General features: G+C 48.1%; 1 protein-coding gene across 2 annotated transcripts; it reads left to right on the forward strand.

Moving 5' to 3' along the window:
• Positions 1 to 1,019: 1,019 nt before the first annotated feature.
• On the forward strand, positions 1,020 to 24,663 carry LPO (lactoperoxidase). 2 transcript variants are annotated; one of them, XM_036837112.1, is made up of 13 exons: positions 1,020 to 1,138; positions 4,923 to 5,000; positions 6,230 to 6,317; positions 10,793 to 10,953; positions 12,300 to 12,417; positions 12,860 to 12,989; positions 13,737 to 13,943; positions 15,180 to 15,504; positions 17,113 to 17,273; positions 21,514 to 21,766; positions 22,627 to 22,800; positions 23,571 to 23,808; positions 23,995 to 24,663. In XM_036837112.1, the coding sequence occupies exons 2-13, from the start codon at positions 4,925 to 4,927 to the stop codon at positions 24,200 to 24,202; spliced, it is 2,139 nt and encodes a 712-aa protein (XP_036693007.1). In that variant the 5' UTR covers positions 1,020 to 1,138; positions 4,923 to 4,924; the 3' UTR covers positions 24,203 to 24,663. The 2 variants fall into 2 exon arrangements, with proteins under 2 accessions (XP_036693007.1, XP_036693008.1); XM_036837113.1 differs by lacking the exons at positions 1,020 to 1,138; positions 6,230 to 6,317; positions 10,793 to 10,953 and having other exon boundaries at positions 4,925 to 5,000; positions 23,995 to 24,202.
• Positions 24,664 to 25,330: the final 667 nt, after the last annotated feature.

Raw genomic sequence — 25,330 nt, forward strand, 5'->3', positions numbered from 1 at the left:
AGAGCTTGATGTCTTTCACTTACCTTTCCTGGACAGCTGCCTTCTTTTGAGATGCCCAGCTCATTTGCCTGGATTCATCGCAAGAGAAGCAGATTCTAACTACCTTCCATCAGCCAGAGAAAAGGAATATTACCTTTTGGAAGGTAAATTCAGGGGGCTGGTTTTGGGATGATGAAATTCTGACAGTCCCCCAGAGTATTTTCAACCCAAAGTATAATTTTATAAAGAGGCTTATGTTTTAATTTGCCTGTCTGTAAAATACACTCTCATGAAATTTCATTTTCTTTAAACCTTCTTATTTCCTTCCTGTATGGATCTAATGAACTTGATGGTATATAACATTATACTTGGGCTTTAAGTCAGTAAGTTCCTGGATAGTGGTGGGTTTTTTTTTAATGGCTCCCCCTATAGAAGCTATGAAGTCATAGAATCCTAGTAATCATCTAAGCCTACCATTGGCTTTGCAACTGGAGTATACGAGGAAACAGAAGGTGGAGTGACTTGTCCAGAGTCACACAGTGACAGAGGCAGGGATCTAACCTACCCTTTGACAACAAGTCCAGGGCTCTTCTCACTTCCCTGGTGGCCAAAAAGGGGCAGTATTTTGAAATTTTGACCCCCCTCAAAAGGGAACATTTGAAAACTACTGCAAATCCCAAAGATAAATCTAGTGGCTTCCACAATGATTGGGTGAAAGGTAAGGGAGGGATCAACGGGCACTGAATAAACGAATGGGGAAGAAAGTCATTTAATTGTTCCTAATTTTAAGAGTTATTCAGATCCCATTAAGGGCATAAAAGGGACAAACCTGCTCAAAAGTTGGAGTTTTGCCTTCCATGACTGCAGCGGGACCACGTAGTTCACCTGAAAAATAGGAAGAAGAGGACTTGCTTCATCCAGGATCAGTGATAGTGTATCAACCAATCCCTGCCATTTGGCAGTTTCCTCGTGCATCTGCCCAGAGTCACAGGGTGTTTCCCGCTGAACCTGAGATCCTCCTCCAAGCCACGTCAGCCCCTCATAATCTTTCTTTCTGGGCCTTTCCCTGAAATTAGTTCTTGATAGACGGTATAAAAGACCAGCTCCTCTAAGGAGAGAAACTCCCCTGGCTGCCACAGGAGGCCAAGGCACTTGGCAGGTAAGACTCATTAACTGGAATCTGCAAAGTTGACGATGAAATTTCCTAAAGGCTTCTCAGAAAGCTTGGTACTGCATTTGGACTTGTCTTCATCAGGCATTTTCTGGTGCCAGATTTGGCTGCCAACCTGGCAGGTCATCCCTGTTTGGGAGAATGTGATTGAATCCATAAGGGACAATGTGATTGAATCCATAAGGGAGAATGTAATTGAATCCATTGTGGGGCAAAGAGGTTTTTCTGAGTCTGAACACTGAGCCATAGAATCATAAATTCTTAAGGCTGGAAGGTACCATATTCCTCTCATCCATCCTGTTTAGGAACTAAGGTCTAAGAGATATCATGTGTCCAGGTCACACAGAAAGTTGGGGGAAAATAGTAACAGAATGATGCTCTGTGTGGTGTTCTTGAGACTGATGCAATTATGATATGAACGCTAATGAAAATTCATTCTAGTGAAAATTTTGCAGTGTTTAAGGGGTTCCCTAAGCCAGGGCTCTCAGATCTTCAACCTCTTTCTAGTGTCTCATGCTATCTACAGCAGACCTGAACATCTAGTTAGCCCTGAATGTCTAGTCCCAGGTGTCTCCAGTGTCCTGTGGGCACTATGTTCTCAATCAGATTTATGAATTGCATCAATATTTAAATGGGTTTCATCTTGGGAAAATTGAGTGATTAAATCATATTGTTTTTTTATGAAATTGCATATCCCAAACCCTGTGGCTAAGGGGAATTTTTTCTGCTGTAGAGAGCTTGTCTCTTCTCTATTTTCCTCTTGATACGGGAACTGCTCAAAAGATCAAATAGAACATTCTTGGGGGTGATGGTCAGTTCATTGGTTTTCTTTCTGGCTCATCCCACTACCCTCAACAGAGCGTTCACCATTCATGGAAACGAATCCTACTGATGCCTTCCCTTCTCAGGCCTTCCTGAAGCCCCCTTGGTGACTTCTCAGCAAGTCTGAGAGCCGGACTCTGGGAGATCGTGGTACTCAGTGTGGTCTGTAGACCTGCAGCATAGGCGTCACCTGGAACTTGTTGGAAGTGCAGGCTCTCCGGCCCCTTCTATAACCTTCTGAGTTAGAATCTGCATTTAACAAGGTCCCCCGGTGATTTAGCCACATTAAGGTGGGAGAAGCCTGTTAAGGGACCATCACCACCCTCTCCCTCTGCACCATCTGGATGCTGAACTTCTCTACCGTGGGAGTTTCATTCATTCAGCATGTACCCAGCACCTATTATGTACCAACACTAGGCTTGGGCAGTGGAAAAAACAAAAATAGGACGTAGCTCTTGAGGAGCTTATGATCTGACGGGGAAACAGACATCAAAACAGTGATACGAGATGTGAGTAAAGTAATGTGGGAAGAGAGAAAAAAGAATGACCTAATTTTGCCTAGATCTGGTACACTTCACCGAGAAGGTGGCATTTGGCCTGGGTTTTAAAGAATGAATAGGAGTTCACTGGGCCAAGAGAGCATTGCATAGGAGAGTGTGAGTAAGAGGCAGGGGATTGTGGACCAGACTGGCATTTGAGAGGCAGAGGCTGTGGTTCTGTCTCCAGATAATGCTTCATGTCTCAGGGAAGGCTCCAAGCTTTGATGCAAACCAAAGGGCTTGGGAAAGGGTTTCTGCACTGAGCATGATGATAAGAATGCGGGTAAATATCCAAACATCCCAGAAGCTTCTTGGCTCTGGCTGCACATAGTATTCCTCCAGGATCTTTCTGAACACCCCTTTCCCAGCAGCATGACCTCGTGTTTGCTTTTCTCTGCTTTCTGTCCCACGTGCTTCCTTCACACCCACCAGGAAAGATGGCCGAGACAAGGAAAATAATTTAGCTTTGGCCTTGAGGTTCCCTCCCACCACTTTCCAGTGATGGGGAGTATTAAGGAGGTTCCAAGGAAAGGAGAGGAGAAATGAGTATCTAAGGACTTTTTCCTGTTCAGATTTCTCAACTTTTATTTCTTCGGCTACGATATTTTTCTACCTCAATCTATTTCAGATGATGCCTATTTTCATAGACTAGCCTTTCACTTTTTGTTTTTGATTTATCATGAAACACTAGTCATTGAAAGAATAATATAATGAATACTTGTGTGCCCATCAGCTCTCTTAAAAATCAATGATATGGTGGTTGTCAGGGGCTGGGAGGAGGGAGGAAGGGGGAGTTGGTGTTTAGTGGGTAGAGAGTTTCAGTTTTGCAAGATGAGATAGTTCTAAAGATCTGTTGTACATCAATGTGAATGTACTTATCACTACTGTACTGTCTAGTTAAAATGGTTAAGGTAGTAAATTTTATCCTGTGTGTTTTTACCACAACTTAAAATAATACCAGTGATGCTTTTTACTCCAAAACCATCATATCTCTTTGCCTAAAAGGGCAGATTTCTGCTGGCTCAGTGGTCTCCTCGAAGCACAAAGAGGAGGACTACTCAGGGCCATAGAGGTGTAAGGACAGGAGCCCACTGAGGGGTCAAGCTGTTTTCCTCTTGGGGGAAAAAAAAAGTGCCAGGGAGAATCTTGGCCAGAGAGGTATTTATTCACACTTTGCTTTTTTTTTTCTACAGTTAGCTTACAAGAAGTACATTCAACAAGATAAAAATTATTAGGGGGATCATCAAAGGTCAGAGGAAAAGATTGGGGGAGTGCAAGGGAAGCTGAAATTACCTGTCCAGATACACAGTTCTCCTTTTCTGGAGATTATCTGGAGAGTGTCTGGAAGACCTCCTGGGTGGTCTCTTGGGCAAAACTCTAGAACCACGATTTCTCTTAGGGAGCTTTGAGTAGATACAGAGGGGGCAGCCAATCTGAGGATGTTTCTGGGGTCCAACCAGTGAATGCACACTATGGGGAGAACCTGTGCCCTCTTGTGAAGAACATGGTCTAGACGCATGATCGTTCCATCTGTACAGCATGGGTGCCTCTTGGGCTGGAACTAGAATCTCCTCAAAAGACATTTTGGGTCTATTCCACCAATCCTAATGAACACTCTGAGCCCCAAAGCCCCTCGTCAGCAAACAAAGCTGCACAATTTTAATCTGATGATTTAGGTTCAGAGTTAAAGCTCATGATAAAGGCGTTGATCTAAGAGCAGGAATCTCTTCAGGCAACCTGGGACACAGCTGTGAGCTCTGGAGAGCTCTGAGCTTTGCCACAATTTTCATTCGTGTTTTCCCATCATGTCGACTCTTTGAGGGAGGGTGGAGTTCCTTGCCAGTTCCCAAAGGAGGAACTGAGTGTCTGCTTCTCAGGCACACTCCCCTGGTGCTGGGCTAGAGGAGGATGGCTTTCAGGGAGCAATACATCCTGAGGGGGAAAAGGAAGGGGAACTTCAAAGTTGTGTTTTGGGTTAGGTAAGAGCATTTGTCACTGGTGACAAGACAGGTACAGGAACTTGGGTCATGGGGTGTCAGGTCAGAATCAGACATCCTGGATCACTTGGTCCTACCCTCTCACTCAATAAGGCCGGGGGCCCAGAGATGTCAAGTAACATGCTCAATGTCACAGAGCTAGTTAGAGCAAATGCATAACTACAACTCAGGACCTTCTGACCACAAAGCCTGTGTTCTTTCCCTTCCACCACTGCCTCTTTCCATCTCCCAGGACCTAACATGGGCCTGCACATATGGTAGATGCTTAGTTACTGTGGTTTCCCCTCCTCTGTTCTAATGTTAGGGTGTCTTGTGTTCTCTGGGCTTTCTCTGCTTTACCACCCCCTTGCTGTGATTCAGTCCTACCCATGGGGACTCTACAAAGCTCACAGCCTGATCCTGGTCTCATTTCAGCGATGAGGGTCCTTTTCCATCTCCCAGTCCTTTTGGCTTCCCTGAGCTTGTTCCAGGTTGCAGAATCTGACACAAATGGTAAGTACCACCTTGTATTGGTTTCCTGGGGCTGCTGTAACAGAGGACCACAAACTGGGCGGCTTAAGACAACAGAAATTTATTCTCCTACAGTTCAGGAGGCTGGAAGTCCAAAATCAAGGCGTTGGCTGGGTCATGCTCCTCTGAAGGCTCTAGGGGAGAATCATTCCTTGCCCCTTCCAGCCTCTGGTAGCTCCCAGCAACCCTTGGCTTATATGTGCATCACTCCAATCTCTGCCTCCATCTTCACATGGCCTTCTTCTCTGTGGTGTCCTCTGTGTGTCCTCTCCTCTTGTTATAAGACCACAAGTCATTGGATTTAGAGCCCACTCTAATCCCGTACCTGTATGACTTCTTCTTAATTAGCTACATCTGCAAAGACCCTATTTCCAAATAAGGTCACATTCTCAGGTGCTAGCTGGACAAGGATTTTGGAGGGACACTATTCAAGCCACTACACTCCCCTTGTTCAAAGACTGCATCCTGATGCCCCCCACCATTCCAGACCCCAATTCGAGTAAAACAAGGAACCCCACCTCTACTCTACACCATCCCCTTCCCTACCTCAGGGTCCTGGTGATCAGCTAAGCCCTTTGAGGGACTTGTTTTCAGGTCCACCTCACCAAGAACCAAAAAAAAAATCCCCACAGCCCAGAGCCAAGAGCCAACCTGAGTGGTCACACACCTTCTTAATCCCATCACTGGGTCCAGTCAGGCCTCGGTATCCACAGGTTCTGCATCAGCAGATTCAACAAGCAGTGGATTGAAAATATTTTTTTAAAAGATTCCAGAAAGCTCCCCCTCCCCCCCCAAAAAAACCCACTCTGGCAACTATTTACATGACATTTACATTGCATTAAGTGTTATAAGTAATCTAGAGGTGATCAAAGTATACAGGAAGATGCGCATAGGTTATATACAAATACTATGCCCTTTTACATAAGGGACTTGAGCATCCTGGGGGGTCCTGGAACCAATCCCCTGTGGATACTGAGGGACGAATGTATTCTACTGGACTCCTAAAGAGTGATATTGACACCTTATTGAGGATCAGAGAGTATTCTTCCCATTCTGGGCTTTTCCTCCTGTCGAATGTTTCCTAATCTTGATCTTCTGCCTGCTCAGGTTTGAGTGGTGGGGATAATGGTGGAGAAAGAGGGAGACAGAGCAAAGGGCTTCTCCAAAGAGTGGTGTCTGATACCCTGCTCCTTGCTTCTCCCCCCTCCAAGAGCAGGCCACCCGCACCTTCACCATCTCTGATGCTGTGAGTCAGGTCAAGATCCAGGTCAACAAGGCCTTCCTGGATTCCCGGACCAGGTAGGTGAGACACACATACCACATGCTTCTCTTCCTAGGCTGACGAGTGCATCTAGGCCAGTCCTGACAAGCCAATGAGCCAAAGCAATGATACAACCTGCCCTTCCACCCCCAGCCCCTGCCCACCTGCGAGTATGGGGCAAGTATGAGTAAAAGCCAACAACTCCTAAAATCCTCAGCCTCTAAGTTACCTTGAAGGGGATGTCTCATCTGATCCTATAAGCACTTTCTTCCACGTGGCTGAGTGATTCCTTAGGTCATGCATTGCAGAGTCTCAGAAAGCCTGTCCCTAGAAGTTCTCCATTCATTCAACATGTCTTAGGTCAGGTCCCCTTGAGGCAGAACCTGAGACCTGGATTCACATGCGGGTGGCTTACTGGGGAACGCTCTCAGGAAAGCTGTAGCGGAGTGAAGGAGTGAGGCCAGACAGGTAAAAAGAAGGGGTTAAGCAGGGATGTGGTTTAAGGTCTAGCCCCAGCTGACCCCACAGGGAGATCCGGGGTGTAGGCTGCACCTCAGAGTCTGTCCTACCCCAAGCAAGGGAGCAGAGCTTTCACCTGCCAAAGGGGTCCTTGATATCAGCCAGACGTGCTGCAAGCTTGGCACTGGGTGTGGGGAGGGGGGGCGCGGTGTAGCACACTGTGTGACTCCCAGGCACCTCCAGCCAGGAAGCCACCCTGACTCAGAAGCAATTGCCCAAGAAAGTTACGGGAGTGAGCCATCAGCGGCTAGGGGAGGGGCACGCCAAGTTCTATAAATGGGCCCAAAGCAACTTGAGAAACGTGCAGGACACCGGCAGAGTCAGTCACCTCCCGACCACGTGTAGGGCCTGGGTTTTCTGAAATAAGCAATGCAGACTGGGTCCCTGCCCTCAAGAAGCCCATGCTGGAGCTAGAGAGGCAGAAAAACAAGAGTAACCACTTCACTGAGCAGAAAACAACCTTGCTCGTTCCTCTTGCTGCCCCTTTACTGGACTTGGGGTTTCATTCCTCCCTGGACTTTGCATAAACTCTCAAGAGGTCCCATAACTTTTTTGCTGACTTTTAGATGACAAGATGTGCTCTGATCACTTCTAGTCCTTTCAGGAACTCAAATGTCAGCAGAAGAAGACAAAGCCCAGAGCCTCTCGCTTTCCTCCACTCGGAGCTGCTTTAGGCTCTCATAGTGAGAGAAGGGCGCGTGGTCCGCCCGTCCCACTTTCCCGAGCTTCTCCTCATCCCCCAGCCCAGGATTGTCACTCTTAGGGGCCGAGGTGGGAGAGATACAGGATGGCAAAGTCTAAGTCGCCTGGACAGCTTAGTGCCTGGGGGTTGGGGGTTGGGTCAGAAGCTCTTTCCCTCCTTGGGCGCTTTTCAGCTCTCAGAGATTCTGTTGCCAACTCTCTGACCCAGAGAAGTTTCTGACCAGTAGCTCACAGCTCCACCCCTCAGCCCTGGAGCTTGCGGCTCCCTCCCTCACCCCTCCCCACACCATCTTGAGCCAGGTCCCCTTTAAAGATGCTCCAGAAGACTAAAAGCTTTGCCCTGCTGCTGGAGGATGTGCCGATCTGGGGCCGAGGGCTGCCCTGTCCGGCTTACTCTGCTGTTAGGTGCACAGCACGAGCCACCTCTTCTTTTCTTGTTTTCTTTAGGCTCTTTGGGCAGGGGTCAACCAGCAGCCATAGCTCCAGGACACACAGCAGGGCCCTCCTCTCAAGGCCCTTGTCACTAGACTGAGTGCGAAGAAGAAGCCCCACGGTGGCAGGAGGGAAATGCCTGGTATTTCAGCAACTACCTCCAGATGAACATTCTCTCTCCCTCCTTAACGTCAATCCTTTTATAGCCCAAGGTCGGGGTAGAATAAAAGCCACACACTCGGTTTCCATCACCTCCTTTGCAAGTCGTGCTGCACAGGACGACCCAGCCCTGCCTTGGAACTCATCCCCACCGATTAGTTCTTGGATTTAGGGGTCTCATGGAGACATAAAGAATCACATTTAAACATCTTGTTCACAAGCACACAAACAATCCAGTGGCCCACAATCTGTGATAAGGACAATGAAGGAAATAAACGGGGCCGTGGCTGCTACTCTAGGTGCGGGGAGCAGGGAAGCCTGATGGAAGATGAGAAGGAGCCAGCCATGTAGAGAGCCAGGGGGATGGCATTCCAGGGTCTGGGAGCAGCAAAGGCAAAGGTCCTGAGGCAGGAAAGAGCTTAGGGTGCCCAGGAAACAGAAAGAAGGCCCACGCTGGTGGCGGCAGTAGGAGAAGAGGACACACAGGTGGAGCCTGAGGGCCAGATAGTCAGAGGCACAGCAGTGGCTGACAGGGGCTGGGGGAGAAGGGGAGGGACTGGGCTGGCTGTTCATGGGTGTGGGGTCTCCTTTGAGGGGATGAAAATGTTCAGGAACTAGATAGAGGCAAAGATCCCACAACGTCACGAGCACGTACACAGTAAGCCTGTGGATTCATGCACGTCACAGGGAGAGCCAAGAAAGTGCTTCAGTCAGAGTGGCCTGGTCTGCTTTTCATTCAAAAAAGCGCCTTCCTGCAGCCGGATGGAGAACGGACGGGAGAAGGACAGGAGAGGAGGCATGAGTCCCGTTAGGAGTCTGCTGTGGCCATCCAGATGGGAGAGGATGGGGGCTAGGACAAGGGGGTGGGCCTGGAGATGGAATAAGAGTTCCTCCAGGGCCCTGCCTGCTCCCGTGGAGCCCGGCCCTGAGGCAGAGCAGGAGGTAAGTCCCTGGTGAGTCAAGGTCAGGCAGGAGACTGCGCAGAACGCTAGCCAGGGGAGAAAGGCAGGAACAGGTAGGGCCTTGCATGGGACCTCTGGGTGGAGCCCTGGGAGGCCCAGCAACACACCTTCTCTGTTGGGTGGGGGGCCCTTTGGGACCCATGATGATGGTGATGGCGCTGGTGCTAACACGTGTGTTTACTCTGTGCCAGAGACAGTTCTCAGCGCTTCACACGCCTTCCTCCCCCAAATGCTAGAACGTGTTCGATCCAACTATGTGAAACAGCTGTTTTTGAAGTCAGAATGATCAAATAACGTGATTACCATCATTATCCTCATTTTATGGATAAGGAAATTGGGTACAGAGATGTTGAGTAACTTGCTCAAAGGCACACAGCTACTAAGGGGCAGCAGGAGTCAAACCCAGCCAGCGTGTTCCAAAGGCCCTGATGTAAGTAACACAGTGAGTTCTAGCTCCCTCAGAAGTCATGTCTGTAAACCAATCCTGGGGGAACCAGGGTTCAAACTCTAGGTCAGTGCTGTCCAATACAGGAGCCACTGACTACATGTGACTACGGAGCCCTTGAAATGTGGCTGGTGACACTGAGGAACTGAATTTTTAATTGTATTTAATTTTAATGAATTTCCATTTAAACAGCCACATGTGGCTAGCGGTTACCATATTGGACATGCCACGCAGCAGTCTGGGCCACTGGGCCATGATGTCTCTTGTAACAGCAACAAAAGGCAGTCTGGCTTATCTTCTTGGGTCCTTTCTTACCGAGGTTGGGGGGAGGTTGGAAGGGGTCAGGCCTGGTGATTACAGCTCAGTCATCACCCATGCCTGCCCGCTCGCCCGCTCGCCCATGTCGCCCCTCAGGCTGAGCACCAGGCCCCCTCATGCTTGAAGCAGAATCGATAACCTGATCCACAGGGACAGGCCAGGAGTTACATCCTGTGACGCATATCCCCAAAGCAGGGCTGCCTTTGTGAGAATCTGAGCCACTTCCAAAATTTCAGTCTTAGAGCCGTAAAGATCATCTCATAGGACCCCTCATCTCACACACAAGAAACTGAGGCACAGGAAGGGGGAGAGGGTTCTCATGCAGGGACTTTTCTGACACCACCTTGCCCTTGGTCACCAACTTCTTAGTAGTAGAAAGGTTTTTGGCTTCTCTTTTTATAGACAGGTAATTAAGAAAAAGCCCGAACATCTGGTCCAAGAAATGGTCAACAAGAGGCTAGATGCTACAGCCACAACTAAACGAACTCCACACTAATTCTAGGGCCAGATGGGATGAAGGATGCTTTCATGGGCAGAACTGGGGCCCATAGGCATGTTATTTCCAGAATTCTCGGTGCATGAGGCCAGCTCCATGGTCAGGGGTTCCTCGGTCTGAATCAGTACATCCTGGGACTTAGGGGTTTTTAGGGTTCCCCAACTGATTCAGAAGCAGCCAGCACAACTGCAACCCTCTGACTCTAATTCAGGAAGTGCTCACGTCCATCTGTCTGCCTTCCTTCAGAACCAGACTTAACGAAGCTTAAAGACACACTGTAGCTTCCTCATTTCCCAGAGGAGATTTTCCAGAGGCATCAGAGGAGAGCTAAGAAAAGATCCTGAGAGCACAGAGGTGGGGGTCTCCTGCGTGCTGCCCACACCCCCGCGGCTCCTCTGTACACACACGGCACCTCACACCCCTGCTACACGGTCGGAGCCGAGGGCCCGGTCATGACTCCCCCGTTGCTCTCCATTGTAGGCTGAAGACGGCCATGAGCTCTGAGGCGCCCACCACCCGACAGCTCTCCGAATACCTCAAGCACGCCAAGGGCTGGACCCGCATGGCCATCCGCAACGGGCAGGTGTGGGAGGAGTCCTTAAAGAGACTGAGGCACAAAGCGACCCTGACCAATGTCACAGGTACAGAAAACCCACCAGCCCTCTGATGGCAGGAAGCGGTCATCTCCCCGCAGGAGAGAACACAAACCACCAAAAGCCGCAGTTCCGACTGGGAGCCATCGCCTCTCTCTCCGTCAGAGTCGTGGACCGCAGAGCAAGGAGGGGCTGGGAGGGCAGCCAGGCCAATGCTCTTTTTGCAGAGAAAGGAACTTGGGCCCAGCAAGATCACATTGCCAACTCCAAATGAGGGGACATTTGTGCCTTTTGTTATAACACCATCTGTAAGGCCTCTGTCCAGAGGAAGGACTAAAGTTAGTACACATGGGCTCCCTGTCCCAAACCACAGTGTCACCACTTCCGCCTGTGGAGGGGACATTTCAGCCACCTGTGTCGGGGGGCTCTACTGGGATTACGTCACAGGTGATGAGTGTCTCTCCTGTCCTGGGTACCGTGGAGCTGAAACAATGAGCCGATGGATTGATCGTGACCTCCTCCACCCCTCCACCCCACCCCCTACCAAATGTCACTGTTCACGGTGGGTCACGGAGGAAGGGGATTGGTCCTGAAGGGAGGAAGAGGCTGCAGGTTCTCCCTGGGGAAACATCAAGTGGGGGAAGATACCTGGCCTAGGACTTGGGCAAATTCCAAAGTTCCAAAAGGAGGAAACCAGGACAAGGTAGGGAGAAGTAGGGAGCACTTTGGACTCTGAGACTCAAAAGGTGCTGGGGCTTGAACCTCGGACCCTGCCAACTTCCGCAGATGAGCCCCCAAAGAAGGCCCCCAGAGCCGGATTCCCTTCAGGCTGCATTAGGACGTTGGCGGCTCTTTCCATTCTGTGCCCACGTGGAGGTCTCTGTTGCCTAAAGCTCCCCACTCTGTTACTCCCGCCGAGATCACAGCGCCCCTCACGTAAAAATGGCCTGTCCCTTCCCAACATCTTTCCTATCTAGATTCCTGCGTGCTTGGGACCTTAGACGTCAGTTGGGCTTTAGAAGAAAAGCAATCTTCTCAAACTAACTCATACTAACATGTACCTAACCTCTCAGGGGTATTCTTCTAAAAGAAAGATCTGTTGATTCAAAGGGTCTGATAGACAAAGAACTACTAACAATTCTGGAGACCGTTACTATCTGTGTGGCCTTGGGCAAGTCTCGTGGGCACTATGGTCTCAGTTTCTTCTCTCGTAAAATGAGAATTTTAATTCTTACCTTAATGAGTTGTCAGGATTCAATGAGAAACCCCCTGAGAAATGCTTACTTAGAACGTAAAATGTACTCCCCCAAAAATCAAGTTCAGAAAATGAACCTCCCCTCAGGGCCTCAGAATGGAGAAAGAACTCAGCCCTTTTGGCGTCCCTTCTCTTTCAGACCCTAGCCTGGACTTGACTGCACTCTCTCAGGAGGTGGGCTGTGGCGTCCCAGTTCCTTTGGTGAAATGTGATGAGAACAGCCCTTACCGCACCATCACGGGAGACTGTAATAACAGGTGAGTGGCCAGTGGGTGGGTTTAGGAGGCAGGTTCTCCCAATCACCACTGCCGACCCATCTGCCCAGCCCACCTGCCCTGCTCAGCCCGGCCAGGGGCTTTGCCACGTGGGCATTACAGGCATAACTCCCACCGCCTCACCCTCCTGGACTAGCCTCCCACTGGAATCTGTTCTGTTGGAACCCCGCTAACTTCCCCACCTTCTAAAGAGGCCACTGCGTCCCACTGGAAGAAGCACCTTTCCCCAGGGCAGAGGAGCCCCGCGCCTTCGGAGGTGGCAGTAGTTCCGACACCCCACATTGCAGAGGCCCCTCCTCCGCGCCCCCTTTCCCTTGGGCAGAGGCTCCGGGTCCTTCCCCAGGGGATCCCCGTGGGGTTTGCGGAGAAGCGGACCCCGGAGCGAACCCGCCGCCTAGGCTGAGGGCCGGTCTTGCTGTTTCAGGAGGAACCCCGCGCTGGGCGCGTCCAACAGGGCGCTGGCGCGCTGGCTGCCGGCGGAGTACGAGGACGGGCTCTCCCTGCCCTTCGGCTGGACGCCGAGGAAGACGCGGAACGGCTTCCCTCTCCCGCTGGTGAGGGCGGACACGGGGTGGAGACGAGCCCCGAGCAGGCGGGTGAAAGACGGGAGTCGGAGGGGAAGGGATGCCCTCCCACAAACACACAAGGAAAGGAAGAAGAAATAGGTGGGAGGACAGACGCGCGGTAGAACCGCATCCGGAGAGAGATGGAGATTTGGACTTCCTCCCTGGTGGTGTTCCGGAAAATGCCACTAGAGAGCAGCAGAGTCCGGGTCCCGGAGCCCAGCCACGAGATGGTCACGTCCCAGCTGCCGTCAGGCCAAGTACCCTGGGGTCTCCCAGGCAGATGGCTTCCCTGCCCCATCCTGCTCACGCTTGCCCTGCCCCAGCCCCTGGAGTGCATCAGCTGGTGCTTGCCGGGACGTCCTATCTGTTGGCCTCATCTGAGTTGGCGGGCCCTCCCCAGAGGCCCTCTTCTATTCCCAGACACCTGGCACCTCCGTGGCACTTACTTCAGGGACAGCCTGTCTTTGTTTCCCCTCTTTGAGTGGAAAGAGCACTGGCCTTGAAGCCAGCAAGTCATACAGACCTGGCCCTTGGTAGCGGCAGGACCTTGGCGAGTTGACCTCACCTGTCTAGTCCTCAGTCTCCTCATCTACAAAATGGGGGTATGGCACCTACCTCACAAGCTTGTCAGGAGGATGAAGTGTACCTGTTACATCATAGGTACTCTATAAACTGCAGTTGAATCTGAATCCTCAAAGCACCTTTTCCTCCCTCTCCTTCTCTCTCCACCTGTAGGCCCGCGAGGTATCCAACAAGATTGTAGGCTACCTAAATGAAGAGGGTGCTCTGGACCAAAACAGGTCCCTGCTCTTCATGCAGTGGGGTCAAATTGTGGACCACGACCTGGATTTTGCCCCCGACACGGAACTGGGGAGCAGCGAGTACTCCAAAGTGCAGTGTGACGAACACTGTATCCAGGGAGACAACTGTTTCCCCATCATGGTAGGCCCTGCAGCTGCGGGTCCCTGGCAAACCCCTTGCCTCCCTGATGTGGCAGACATTCCCAGCCTGTCAGCCAGGACCTCCTGGAGATCTTGAATGTTGATTTGACAGCTTCCCAAGCCTCACACATCTATTCATTCACTCACCCATTTATTTAGCAAATAGACATTAATCATCTACTCTGTGCCAGGCAGTACGCTAAACACTTAGAATTCAAAGGTGAACAAGACACTGTCCCTTCCCTCAAGGACAAAGGACCTGTGTGGGAAATGGACAAGTAATCACTAATGGCAAAATTGGGAAGCTCTGGGGAGCTTCATCCCTGGCCCAGCAGCACTGATGTCACCTGGGGTCTTATTAGAAATGTAAAATCTCAAACCTCATCCCAGACATTGGGAAGCAGAATCTACATTTTATCGGAATCCCCAGGAGACTCATTTTATAGACAGTGAAATTTGTGGAATGCTACCATAAGTCATCTCAGAGTCGGGAAGGCTACTCCCAGAATGGATGAGTCAGGATGAGTGGCAGGCATTTGTGGGAATTTCCAGCAGGAAGGGAAAGGAACTTGCAGTGGTGCACTTTTCTTCTTATTCATGATTTTACAGTTTACATTCTCTTTTACAGAGAATGATTTATTCACTCAAACAAATCGGGGCTATGTGTTGTGGTGTAAAGAACACAAGCTGTGAAGTAAGGTCAGCCTAGATGTGAATCCCCCATCTTTCCCTTTCAGTTTGTAAGCTCTTGGGCAAATTAACCTTTCTGAGCCTCCGTTTTCTCACGTGTAAAATGAGACAGAATTATCTACCTTACAGGGTTTTATGAGGACCAAAGTGAGATAAAGTATGCATAATGCCAAGCACATGGTAGGTCCAGAATAAATAAATGGTAGCTGTTGTTAGTAGTAATTATTAACAAACCCTTTCCTGCCTCATGTCCTGCTTCCTTGTGCCGGGATCTCAGGACTCCCTCTCAACCAAAAATTTGGAGCTTTTGCTATGAAAGATTGAATGATTCCCCCTCAGCCCTTTTACCCAGCGGACGTAGTGACCTTCAGGGCGTTGGGGGCCCAGGATTTATAGCATCAGCAGGAGGCACCTGGAGCCATTGTCTGGTCCCAGGGTCCCAGGAGGGCACCATCAGCATCTTTGCCAGCTGCATCCAGACCTACCCTGTGGAGAGGTTGCCAGCTGTACCACCTCTGCCCAGTCACCCACCCCGATCTCTCTGCAGTTCCCGTGCAACGACCCCAAGGTGAAGACTCAAGGGAAATGCATGCCTTTCTTCCGAGCTGGGTTTGTCTGCCCCACTCCACCTTACCAGTCATTGGCCCGAGAGCAGATCAATGCTCTGACCTCCTTCCTGGATGCCAGTTTAGTGTACAGCCCTGAGCCCAGCCTGGCCGGCCGCCTCCGGGATCTCAGCAGCCCACTGGGCCTCATGGCCATCAACCAGGAGGCCCAGGACCACGGGCTGGCCTACCCGCCCTTTGACAACAAGAAGCCGAGCCCCTGTGAGTTCATCAACACCACTGCCTGTGTGCCCTGCTTCCTGACAGGTGAGTCTAGGCTGGCAACAGAGGGGCCAAAGGACAAGGGGATTATCCTGAGGCCTGAGAGCAGAGGAAGGCCAGAAAAGTTTCTCGAGGCCACTGGGTGGCTTCCAGGGAGGCTTTACCATTGCTTCTTCTCATTGTCTTCTGGAAAAACACACACCAGGCCACCACTGCCATGGGCAGTGGTCCAGGACTGGCAGAAGGGCACAGATGAATACAGAATCTAAGAACATGTGTTCACTGTATAAAAAAAAAAAATTAAGGAAGTCCAGTAAAGCACAAAGAAAATAAGAAAATCCACATAATCCCACCACTCACAGATAATCATTGTTAGCATTTTAATGCCTATGTTTCCAGTTTTTTTCTATCACAGATCTAGTTCTACCTTGTTTTACACAATTGGGGTCATACTAGAAGTAATTCTCTGTAACCTGATGTCTTCTCTTAATGTATCACATCTTTAAATATTCTTCTACATCATGATCTTTAATGGCTGCCTGGTATTCCATGACATATATTTATCATAATTTATTTTATCAAACTTACTTGGAGACATTTGTGTCATTTCTAGTTTTCCTGTGATTTTTTTGTTTGTTCGTTTTTGTTAAGGTCCTGAGCATCCTTGTTGATGAATTCTTGTGCTCATTTTTCACAATTTTACTAAGATAACTTCCTAGAGGAGGACGTTCTAGATTAAGAGGAATGTATATTTTTAAGGCTTTCCATAAACTTGGCACAAAGTCCCCACTCCATGTAGCCTGTACGCAGCCAAAGCCCTCCAATTCTCCTCATTCTGGGGGCTCATGCCCTCCTGGTCTTCTCTGCCTTTGGCTTCTGGAGACCTTCTCTCTTCCAAAAATCCAGTCTCCCAGGACAAACCCCCAGCCCACCCAGACATGGCAGAAGACCCAGATCTCTTGGATTCTGTGTCCATACACATCTCACATCAGTCCAGACACAAAACTAAGCCCTTCCTGTTTTCCATTAAAATATCCAGTAAGACCAAGCATTCATGAATTTAATAGACTTTCCTGAAGATTAGAGGACACAAGGAGAAGTCCCCTTATGAAACAGCTGGTCTTTTACCATCTATATGACCCTCTCCTCCCAATAGCCCCCATCTCTAGATTCTTCTCCCTTATTACACAGAGGAATTCAACCCTACCCAAGCTCTTACCCTCAAACTTGCATTCCTAAAACCATCCAAATTGCTCTGCACAATAAAAAACCCCTCGTTTATTTGTAGGTCCCGTCTTAGAAGGCAGTTGGGATTTAGTTAGCAAAATTTTACTTTTTAATGTCACCTGTATGTAGTCTTTCTTTACCACAGTCTTGTGGGTTCGACCTTATTATCCCCATTTTCACAGATATGAAGACTGAGGCTTAGAAATGTTAAGTAACTTGTCCAGAGTCACAGAACTAAAAAGTGTGTGTGGAGAGCTGGGATTCAAATCTATGAATCGCAACCCCAATCTCTTTCCACCTTAAACTAACAGGAAGGAGGGGCTTAGGAGAGCTTCCCTCTGGGGCACCACATTTATTCTTTGTGCAGGTTACTGGGTTCTGGGGCTGCTCAGGGGGGACCCACCCTTCTGCCTTCTGGGCTTTCAGGAGATCCACGAGCCTCGGAGCAGATCCTGCTGGCCATTTCCCACACCCTCCTTCTCCGAGAGCACAACCGGCTGGCCAGAGAACTAAAGAGACTCAACCCTCATTGGGATGGAGAGAAGCTCTACCAGGAAGCCCGGAAGATCCTAGGAGCCTTCATACAGGTAATAGGCTCAGGAGAACTGCCTCATGTGCCAGCCTCACTTCCGCTCCCGGCTCTGCCCCCTGCCCGCGGCCACGCGTCCAGTGACCTCCTCGGCTTTCCACACCTCCATTTCCCCCTTCCTCTCCTCTGCAGCTTCTTTCCCACTGTCTCATTCTTTTAAACCCTCCCTTTTGTTTCTTCAGCTTCTCAGCCCCAAAATGAATCCCTGGATTCAGGGTGTTGGAGAGTCATTCATATGTCAGTCACTCAGTATGCCCGCCCAGGGGCCATCACTGGGACCACAGGCTCCATCACTCCTGGGACTGTTACATCACAGTTATTTTGATTGTTTTGATTGGATTATCTTCTAAAATTTTCCACACCTAAGCCACACGTCACAGGCATAGCCAATTGCTATTGTTGATTGACTGATTGACTAACTAGAAGAGACTTAGAAAAGTTGATATGTTGATATTAACCATACACATATTTTTTAAACATTTTATTTAAAAATAATTGTAGATGCTCAGGAAGTTGTATCAAAAAAAAAAAAAAAAAAGCACATGCACCCAGTCTCCCCCAGTGCTAACAGTTTGCATAACTATGGTACAATATCAAAAGCCAGAAGTTAACATAGATATGAACCATAAAGTTTATTCAGATTTCACCAGTTATAAGTGCAGTCAATTCGTGTGTGTGTGTGTGTGTGTGTAGCTCCATGTAAGTGTATCACGTATGTAGTTTCATGTAACCACCACCACAATAACAACACTTACCTCTACCATCACCACAGACTCCCTTGTGCTACGTTTTTATAGCCACATCCACCCTCCCCCTTCCCACATCCCTAACCCCCGGCAACCACTAATCTGTTCTCCATCTGTACAGTTATGTTATTTCACGAGTATTATAGAAATGAAATCATGCAGTATGTATTCTTTTGAGACTGGCTTTTTACTTTCAGCATAATTTCCTTGAGGTTCATCCAACTTGTTACATACATCAGTTGTTCATTTCTTTTTGTTGTTGAGTAGTATCCCATGTTTTGTTTAACCATTCACCTATTGAATGACATTTGCATAGCTTCCAGTTTGGGGCTATTATGAATAAAGCTGCTATGAACATTCGTGGATACGTTTCTGCATGAAAAGAAGTTTTTATTTCTCTGGGATATATGCCCAAGAGTGCAATTGCTGGGTTATATGCTAAGTCCATTTTTAGTTTTAAAAGGAACTGCCAAAGTATTTTTCAGAGTGGCTGTACTGTTTTTTACATTCCCACCAGCAATGTATGAATGATCCAGTTTCTCTGCATTCTGGTCATTATCTGGTGCCATCACTCTTTCTTTTTTACCCTCTCCGATAGGTATGTAGTGATAGTGCATCGTGGTTTTGCTTTGCATTTCTCTGATGGCTGACCATATTGAACTTCTTTTCATGTGCTTTTTTGCCAGCTGGAGATCCTCTTCAATAAAACATCTGTTCATATATTTTGCCAATTTTCAAAATGGATTTTGTCTTTTTGTTGACTTTTGAGAGTTCTTTATATATTGTAGATATGAATCCTTTGTCAGATATGTGACTGTAAATATTTTCTCCCGGTCTGTACTTTGTCTTTTCATTTTCTTAATAGGGTCTTCTGCAGAGTAAGAGTTTTTAATTTTGATGAGGCCAAATTTATCAGTTTTTTCCTTTCATAGATTGTGTTTTGGTGTCAAGTTTCGATTCTTTCCCTAGTCTTAGGTCCCAGAGATTTTTCTCCTGGTTTTATTTTTCTAGACATTTTATAGTTTTATCTTTTACATTTAAGTCCGTGATCCATTTGAGGTTAATTTTTGTATAAAGCATAAGGTTTAGGTCAGGGTTCATTTGGGGTGGGGGGTATGGTTGTCTAATTGCTCCAGCACCACTTATTGAAAGGCTGTCTTTCTCCTTTTGAATTGCTTTTGCTCCATTATCAAAAATTATTTGGGCATTATGTGGCAGCCTGGATGGGAGGGAAGTCTGGGGGAGAATGGATACATGTATATGTATGGCTGAGTCGCTTTGCTGTGCACCTGAAACTATCACAACATTGTTAATCGGCTATACTCCAATGTAAAATAAAAAGTTTTAAAAAAACTATTTGGGCATATTTATGTCAATCTATTTCTAGGTTGTCCATTATATTCCACTAATCTACGTGTCTATTCCTACACCAGTACCACAGTGTTTAATAACTGTAGCTATACAATAAGACAACATTAGGAAGAATGACTCCTCACTTTATTCTTTCTCAAAATTATTTTGGCTATTGTAGGGTCTTTACCTTTCCATATGTATTTTAAAACATGCTTATCTATGTCTACAAAGAAATCTTGCTGAGATTTTGATAAGAATTGTATTAAAACTATAGATCAATTTAGGGACAATTGACATCTTTACAATGTTGAGTTTTCCACTATATTAACATAGTATGTCTCTCCAAGTATTTAGATTTTCTTTGATTTATTTCATCAGCATTTTATAATTTTAATCATACATATCCTATACATGCTTATTACATTTATACCTGAGTATTTCATTTCCTTTGGAGGAATTGTAAGTGGTATTACATCTCTTATTTCAGTTTCCACTTATTCATTATCAGTGTATAAAAATATAATTGATTTTTATGTGTTGATTCTGTATCCTATGACCTTGTTGAACGCAATTAGTTCCAGGAGTTCTGTAGATTCCTTGGGATTTTCTACATAGATAGTCATGTCATCTACAAATAATGACAGTTATATTCCTTCTTTTCTAATTTGTATGTTTTTCACTTCTTTTTCTTGCCTTATTACAGTGGCTACAACTTTCAGCACTATACTGAATAAGAGTGATGAGAGCAGACATTCTTGTCTTCCCAATAGTAAAAGAAAAGCATTCAAGGTTTCACCATTAAGTATAATGTTAGTTGTGATTTTTTTTGTACATGCTCTATATGAAGTTGAGGACGTTCTGCTCTATTCCTAGCGTACTGAGAGTTTTTGTCATGAATAGATGTGGAATTTTGTCAAATGGTTTTTCTGCATTGATTTAGATAATCATATGACTTTTCTTCTTTAGTTTATTCTGCTTGCTTTAGGTTTACTTTGCTCTTCCTGCTAGTTTATTGAGGTAGGAACTTAGATTAGTGATTTGAGAGCTTTCTTCTTTTCTAACATAAGTATTACAAGTGATATAAATTTCCCTCTTAGCACTGTTAGTTGTATCCCACAAATATTGATATGTTGTATTTTCATTTTAATTCACTGTGTATGTTTTTTTGTTGTTATTTCTTCTTTTCAGACTTTCTCTTTGACTTATGGGTTATTGAGAAGTATATTTTTTTTTTCCAAGTGTTTAGAGATTTTTCTGCTGCCTTTCTGTTACTGATTTCTAATTTGATTCCATCATGGTCAGAGAATATACTCTTATGATCTCAATTCTTTCAAATTTGTTAAGGTTTATTTTATAACCCTGGTATGGTTATCTTGTTGAATGTTCCATAGGTCCTTAGAAAGTATTTGTATTCTGCTGTTGATGGGTGTAGTGTTACCCAGTACATCATTCTCCTTTCCTTTCTGGAGGTCACACGTCTTTCCCCTGTGAGTGAGTCTCTCTCATCTTATCAGGACACTAGTCTTTTTGGATTAGGGCTCCACCCTTATGACATCATTTAACCTTAATTACCTCTTTACAGGCCCTATCTTCAAATACAGTCAAATGAGAGGGTTAGAGCTTCAACATATGGATTTTCATCCATAATAAGGCTTCTTGGACTACAAGAAAAAGAAACCCACGCAAGCTAGTTCAGATGTTCAGTACTGGTTCACCCTATACATGTATCAACTGGAAGCTAGTAAGGGTTTCTCCTGGAACCCCCAGGCAGGGAGTGTAGTTGGGCCTCAACTAGGGTGAGAGCCAGAGACTGGAAACCATCTGGAATTAGGGCAGCTACTCTTACTCTGTCTCTCCCTCCTCTCTGCTCCTCTCTTCACTTCTCCACTCTCTTTCTCTACAGATGGGTTTTCTCTGCTTTTCTGCACATGATAGAAAATGACAACCCATATCACCCCATCTGTCCCCTCAGATAGAGCGCCGCCAGAAACAGTCTTGAATAGCTGCATCTGAAATCTAAGTTCCTGAGACAGAGAATCTGACTAACCAGCTTAGTCTGGTGCCACAGCTGGGCCCGTCCACTGTGGCCAGAGGTAGGGCTTCTCACACCCTTTTCTCATGATTTGTTTCTCCTTCCAGATTATCACCTTTAGGGACTACCTACCTATTGTGCTAGGTGATGAGATGCAAAAGTGGATCCCTCCATACCAAGGCTATAACACATCTGTAGATCCCCGAATTTCCAATGTCTTCACCTTCGCCTTCCGCTTTGGCCACTTGGAGGTCCCCTCCACTGTGTTCCGCCTGGATGAGAATTATCAGCCATGGGGTCTGGAAGCAGAGCTCCCCCTGCATACCCTCTTCTTCAACACCTGGAGGATAGTCAAAGATGGTATGTCCTTTCAGGGAAGCACTGTCACTAGGCTGTCTCACTCTGTAGCCTGCTTCTAGGGAAACCTGGCTTGGAAGTCAGACTCCAGGCACTTCCTGTGTGACCTTGGGCAAGTGAATTCACCTCACTGAGCCTCAGTTTCTTCATTTGTAAAATGGGGACAGTAATAATACCTATCTCATAGGATATAAAAAAAATAGAAATATATGTATAAAGCACCCTACAATGGTTCTTGACACACAGGAGGTGGTCACTAAATATTAGTTATTATTCTTTCTTTCTTCCACTGGCCTTTAAGATGTCGAGTTTTCCCTGTTTCCTTTCCCTGCCTCAGGCTTCTCTGATCCCTACAGAAATAATTCCTGGGTCTGGTAAAAAAAAAAAAAAAAAATTGCTCTTTTCTGCTCTCCTGTATGGCTTTCCACCTACATTAAGTGCCAAAGGTTGAACCCAGCTCCCCTTTATCCTGAGGTGGGCTGTGTTGAAACTGGCTTTACTTAAGGCCTGACAAGTCAGGGCATTTTCCAGAGATTTCTGCCATCTCTTCCCAAGCTGCACAGTTCATTGCGGGAACATATGGAGGAGAAGGAGCCAATTCTCTGAACTGGAGCTTGAAAGAAACCCTAAGCTTATGCTGATGCCATCACCCCAGGACGGCAGGTGGTCTGGACTGACCCCCAGCCCCCAGCATACCCTGCGGGCTGCATTGTGCTCTTCTCTCCCCACTTCCAGCCCGAGAGGTGCAGTTGGCCCTTCTTTCACCTGAGAAAGAGAAAATGTCTGGTAGAGGGAGGAGCCAACAGTGGAAGATGTCCCCAGCTGCCCCCATCCCCAACATGGCCTCTGGGTCTCCCTTGCAGGTGGAATTGACCCTCTGGTGCGGGGCCTGCTGGCCAAGAAGTCCAAATCGATGAATCAGAATAAAATGATGACGGGCGAGCTGCGCAACAAGCTTTTCCAACCCACTCACACGATCCACGGCTTTGACCTGGCTGCCATCAACATACAGCGTTGCCGGGACCATGGGATGCCTGGTGAGTGGGCCTAGGGTCCTGCCAGGCCTGGGGAACTTTTAGCTACTTTCTGGGGTTCCAAGGGACTCTCGTCTGTAGCCCTGAGGAGCTGATCACTTCTAAAACAGAAGGCAGAGATGCCCTTTTTTTTTTTTGACTGCACCACGCAGCATGTGGGATCTTAGTTCCCCGACCAGGGATCGAACCCGTGCCCCCTGCAGTGGAAGCACAGAGTCTTAACCACTGGACCGCCATGGAAGTCCAGAGATGCCCATTTTTAAAACTCACTTTGCTCATCTGTGAAATGGAATCTTCCATTCTCCTTAATGCAGAGACCAGAGAACACATCTGGTACTTTCTTTGAGCTCCTCAAATGGAAGAAATCAACAACTGACTTGTAAAACCAGTTTAAAAGTCCAGAAAATATTAAGAAAAGGATAACAGAGGGAAAACAACGACTATCGGATCTTCCTAAATGTAGTACTTAAGAGCCAGACTGCCTGGGCTCAAATTCCAGCTATGCCCTTTCTACTTATGTGACATTAGGCAAGTTACTTGACATCTCTGTTCATCAATTTACGTTTGTGTACAGGGCTTAGAATAGTTCCTGGACCCATAGTAAGCACCATATAACCTCCTAGCCCCCTCGAAGCTTAAGTGCCACAGTATAAAACAATGGCTCACTGACTCCCCTATCCCAAGGGCTGTGAACACAGACTTTCTGGGGCTGATGGAGCTGGAGTGGGCACATCTGCAAGGGGGATGAGACAGCTCCAGCCTCTCTGCCCTAGGGTACAACTCCTGGAGAGGCTTCTGTGACCTCTCACAGCCCCAAACGCTGAAGGAGCTGCACGCCGTGCTGAAGAACAAGGTGCTGGCTGAGAAGTTACTGGTTCTCTACGGGACCCCTGCCAACATTGACATCTGGATAGGGGCCATCGCTGAGCCCCTGGTAGAAAGGGGCCAGGTGGGGCCTCTCCTGGCCTGCCTCCTGGGAAGGCAGTTCCAGCAGATCCGTGATGGAGACAGGCGAGTGAGACCTCAGCGGGGAGGGTGCGGAGGGCACCCCTTCTCGGAGGTGGGCCGTGGGCGTCCTACAGGAGGACTGACGCCAGACCTTGGCATGTTCCGGTGACCTCCTCCCTCCCCCTCTGGCAGACTGGGGAGGGTGCAACAGCTGGGCTGTATGGAGAGACCCTACTTCTGTCTCTGCAGGTTCTGGTGGGAGAACCCTGGGGTCTTCACTGAGGAGCAGCGGAACTCTCTACAGAAAATGTCCTTGTCACGCCTTGTCTGTGACAACACCCACGTCACCAAGGTCCCGCTGCACCCCTTCCAAGCCAACAGCTACCCCCACGGCTTTGTGGATTGCTCAGCCATTGATAAGCTGGACCTCTCACCATGGGCCTCCGAGGAGAATTAGGGGCCTGGACTCCACGGCCTCCCAAACTGTGCAGTAAAGCTCCCCTTGGTCCACGATGCCATTTCAAGCAAGCTCAGTGACCCGGTCCCTTAGAGCTCCATACCCAGTCCCAGCCCTTCTTTCCAGCCGGGTCTCTCTACACGCCCTGGATGCACACCTCACTCAAGCCCGAGGCCAGCCCCCTCGACCTCTCCAGCCCTTCCTCTTGAATCCGTATTCTCTGCCTGCAGAAACCCTCCTTTCTGTCAAGACTCCGAGATGCCCTCTGAGATACCTTCCAGTCTAGCTTGCCAGATGTCAGCCATCCTCTCCCTTGAACAAGTCAAGGCCTTTACGCCCTTTTATCTCTCCTCCCCGTGAACGAGCTTGTAAACTCCTTGAGCCGGGGACTTCAGCCCACTTCCAGGTGTGTCCCGTGGCCCCCAGCATGGTGCTCAGCACACAGTAAGTGCTTAGTAAACATCTGGTGATTGACTACAGGTGCTGGCAATGACCTTGTTCCCCTCCCAAGGCAGGCCTTGGAATCACTGCCAAATGACTAACTGGATGTTTACAGTTCAGACATGTCTCACCACTAACAGGTCATGTGCACGAGTCTATGGGGTGAGAGGGCACGGTCTGGTGGGATTTCACAGTGCTCTCAAAGAAAAAGAGGAGGCAAGGGGCTCCTGGGAAAAGAAGCCATGGCCGTGGGGTGGCAAGAGAGCACTCAGTGCCATGGGGTCAAAGAGGGAGGAAATCCAAGCCTGGATTCCCCCAGAGCTAAAGTTAATTTCCCTTCCAGGGGCCCTTCAGGGAAATACCCTCTTCTTCTAGGCCAGTCCTTGGAGCCTGCGAGGCCGTTGACGGGCAGCTCCAGAGTATTGCTAGTGCTGCCGCCCAATACATATTCATGAGTTCTTTTAAAATGACCTTCCTGGGTAAGGTCAGCCCAGCCGGGGCCTCCAGATCCCCTGGCTGGCGGGGCAGGGGTGGGAGGCACTTAGCCGTCCTGTGGGAAAAGCCCAGGAGCCAGCAGGCCTGGGCTGCAGCCCTGACTCTGGCACCCTCTTCTCTGAGGCCTCAGATGAGGCCCTTGACCTCTCTGAACACCCCTCTCGTCATCAGTGAAATGGAGCTGAGTAGTAT

This window comes from Balaenoptera musculus, chromosome 20 (genome assembly GCF_009873245.2).
Source record: "Balaenoptera musculus isolate JJ_BM4_2016_0621 chromosome 20, mBalMus1.pri.v3, whole genome shotgun sequence".
In the NCBI taxonomy this organism is placed as follows: Eukaryota; Metazoa; Chordata; class Mammalia; order Artiodactyla; family Balaenopteridae; genus Balaenoptera; species Balaenoptera musculus.

Excerpts from the sequence above, each read along its gene's own strand:
- LPO (XM_036837112.1), top strand. The coding sequence starts at position 4,925 with ATGAGGGTCCTTTTCCATCTCCCAGTCCTTTTGGCTTCCCTGAGCTTG. Across the intron at positions 13,944-15,179 it reads ACAACTGTTTCCCCATCATG|TTCCCGTGCAACGACCCCAA; the intron begins GTAGGCCCTGCA and ends ATCTCTCTGCAG. Across the intron at positions 17,274-21,513 it reads TCCTAGGAGCCTTCATACAG|ATTATCACCTTTAGGGACTA; the intron begins GTAATAGGCTCA and ends TTCTCCTTCCAG.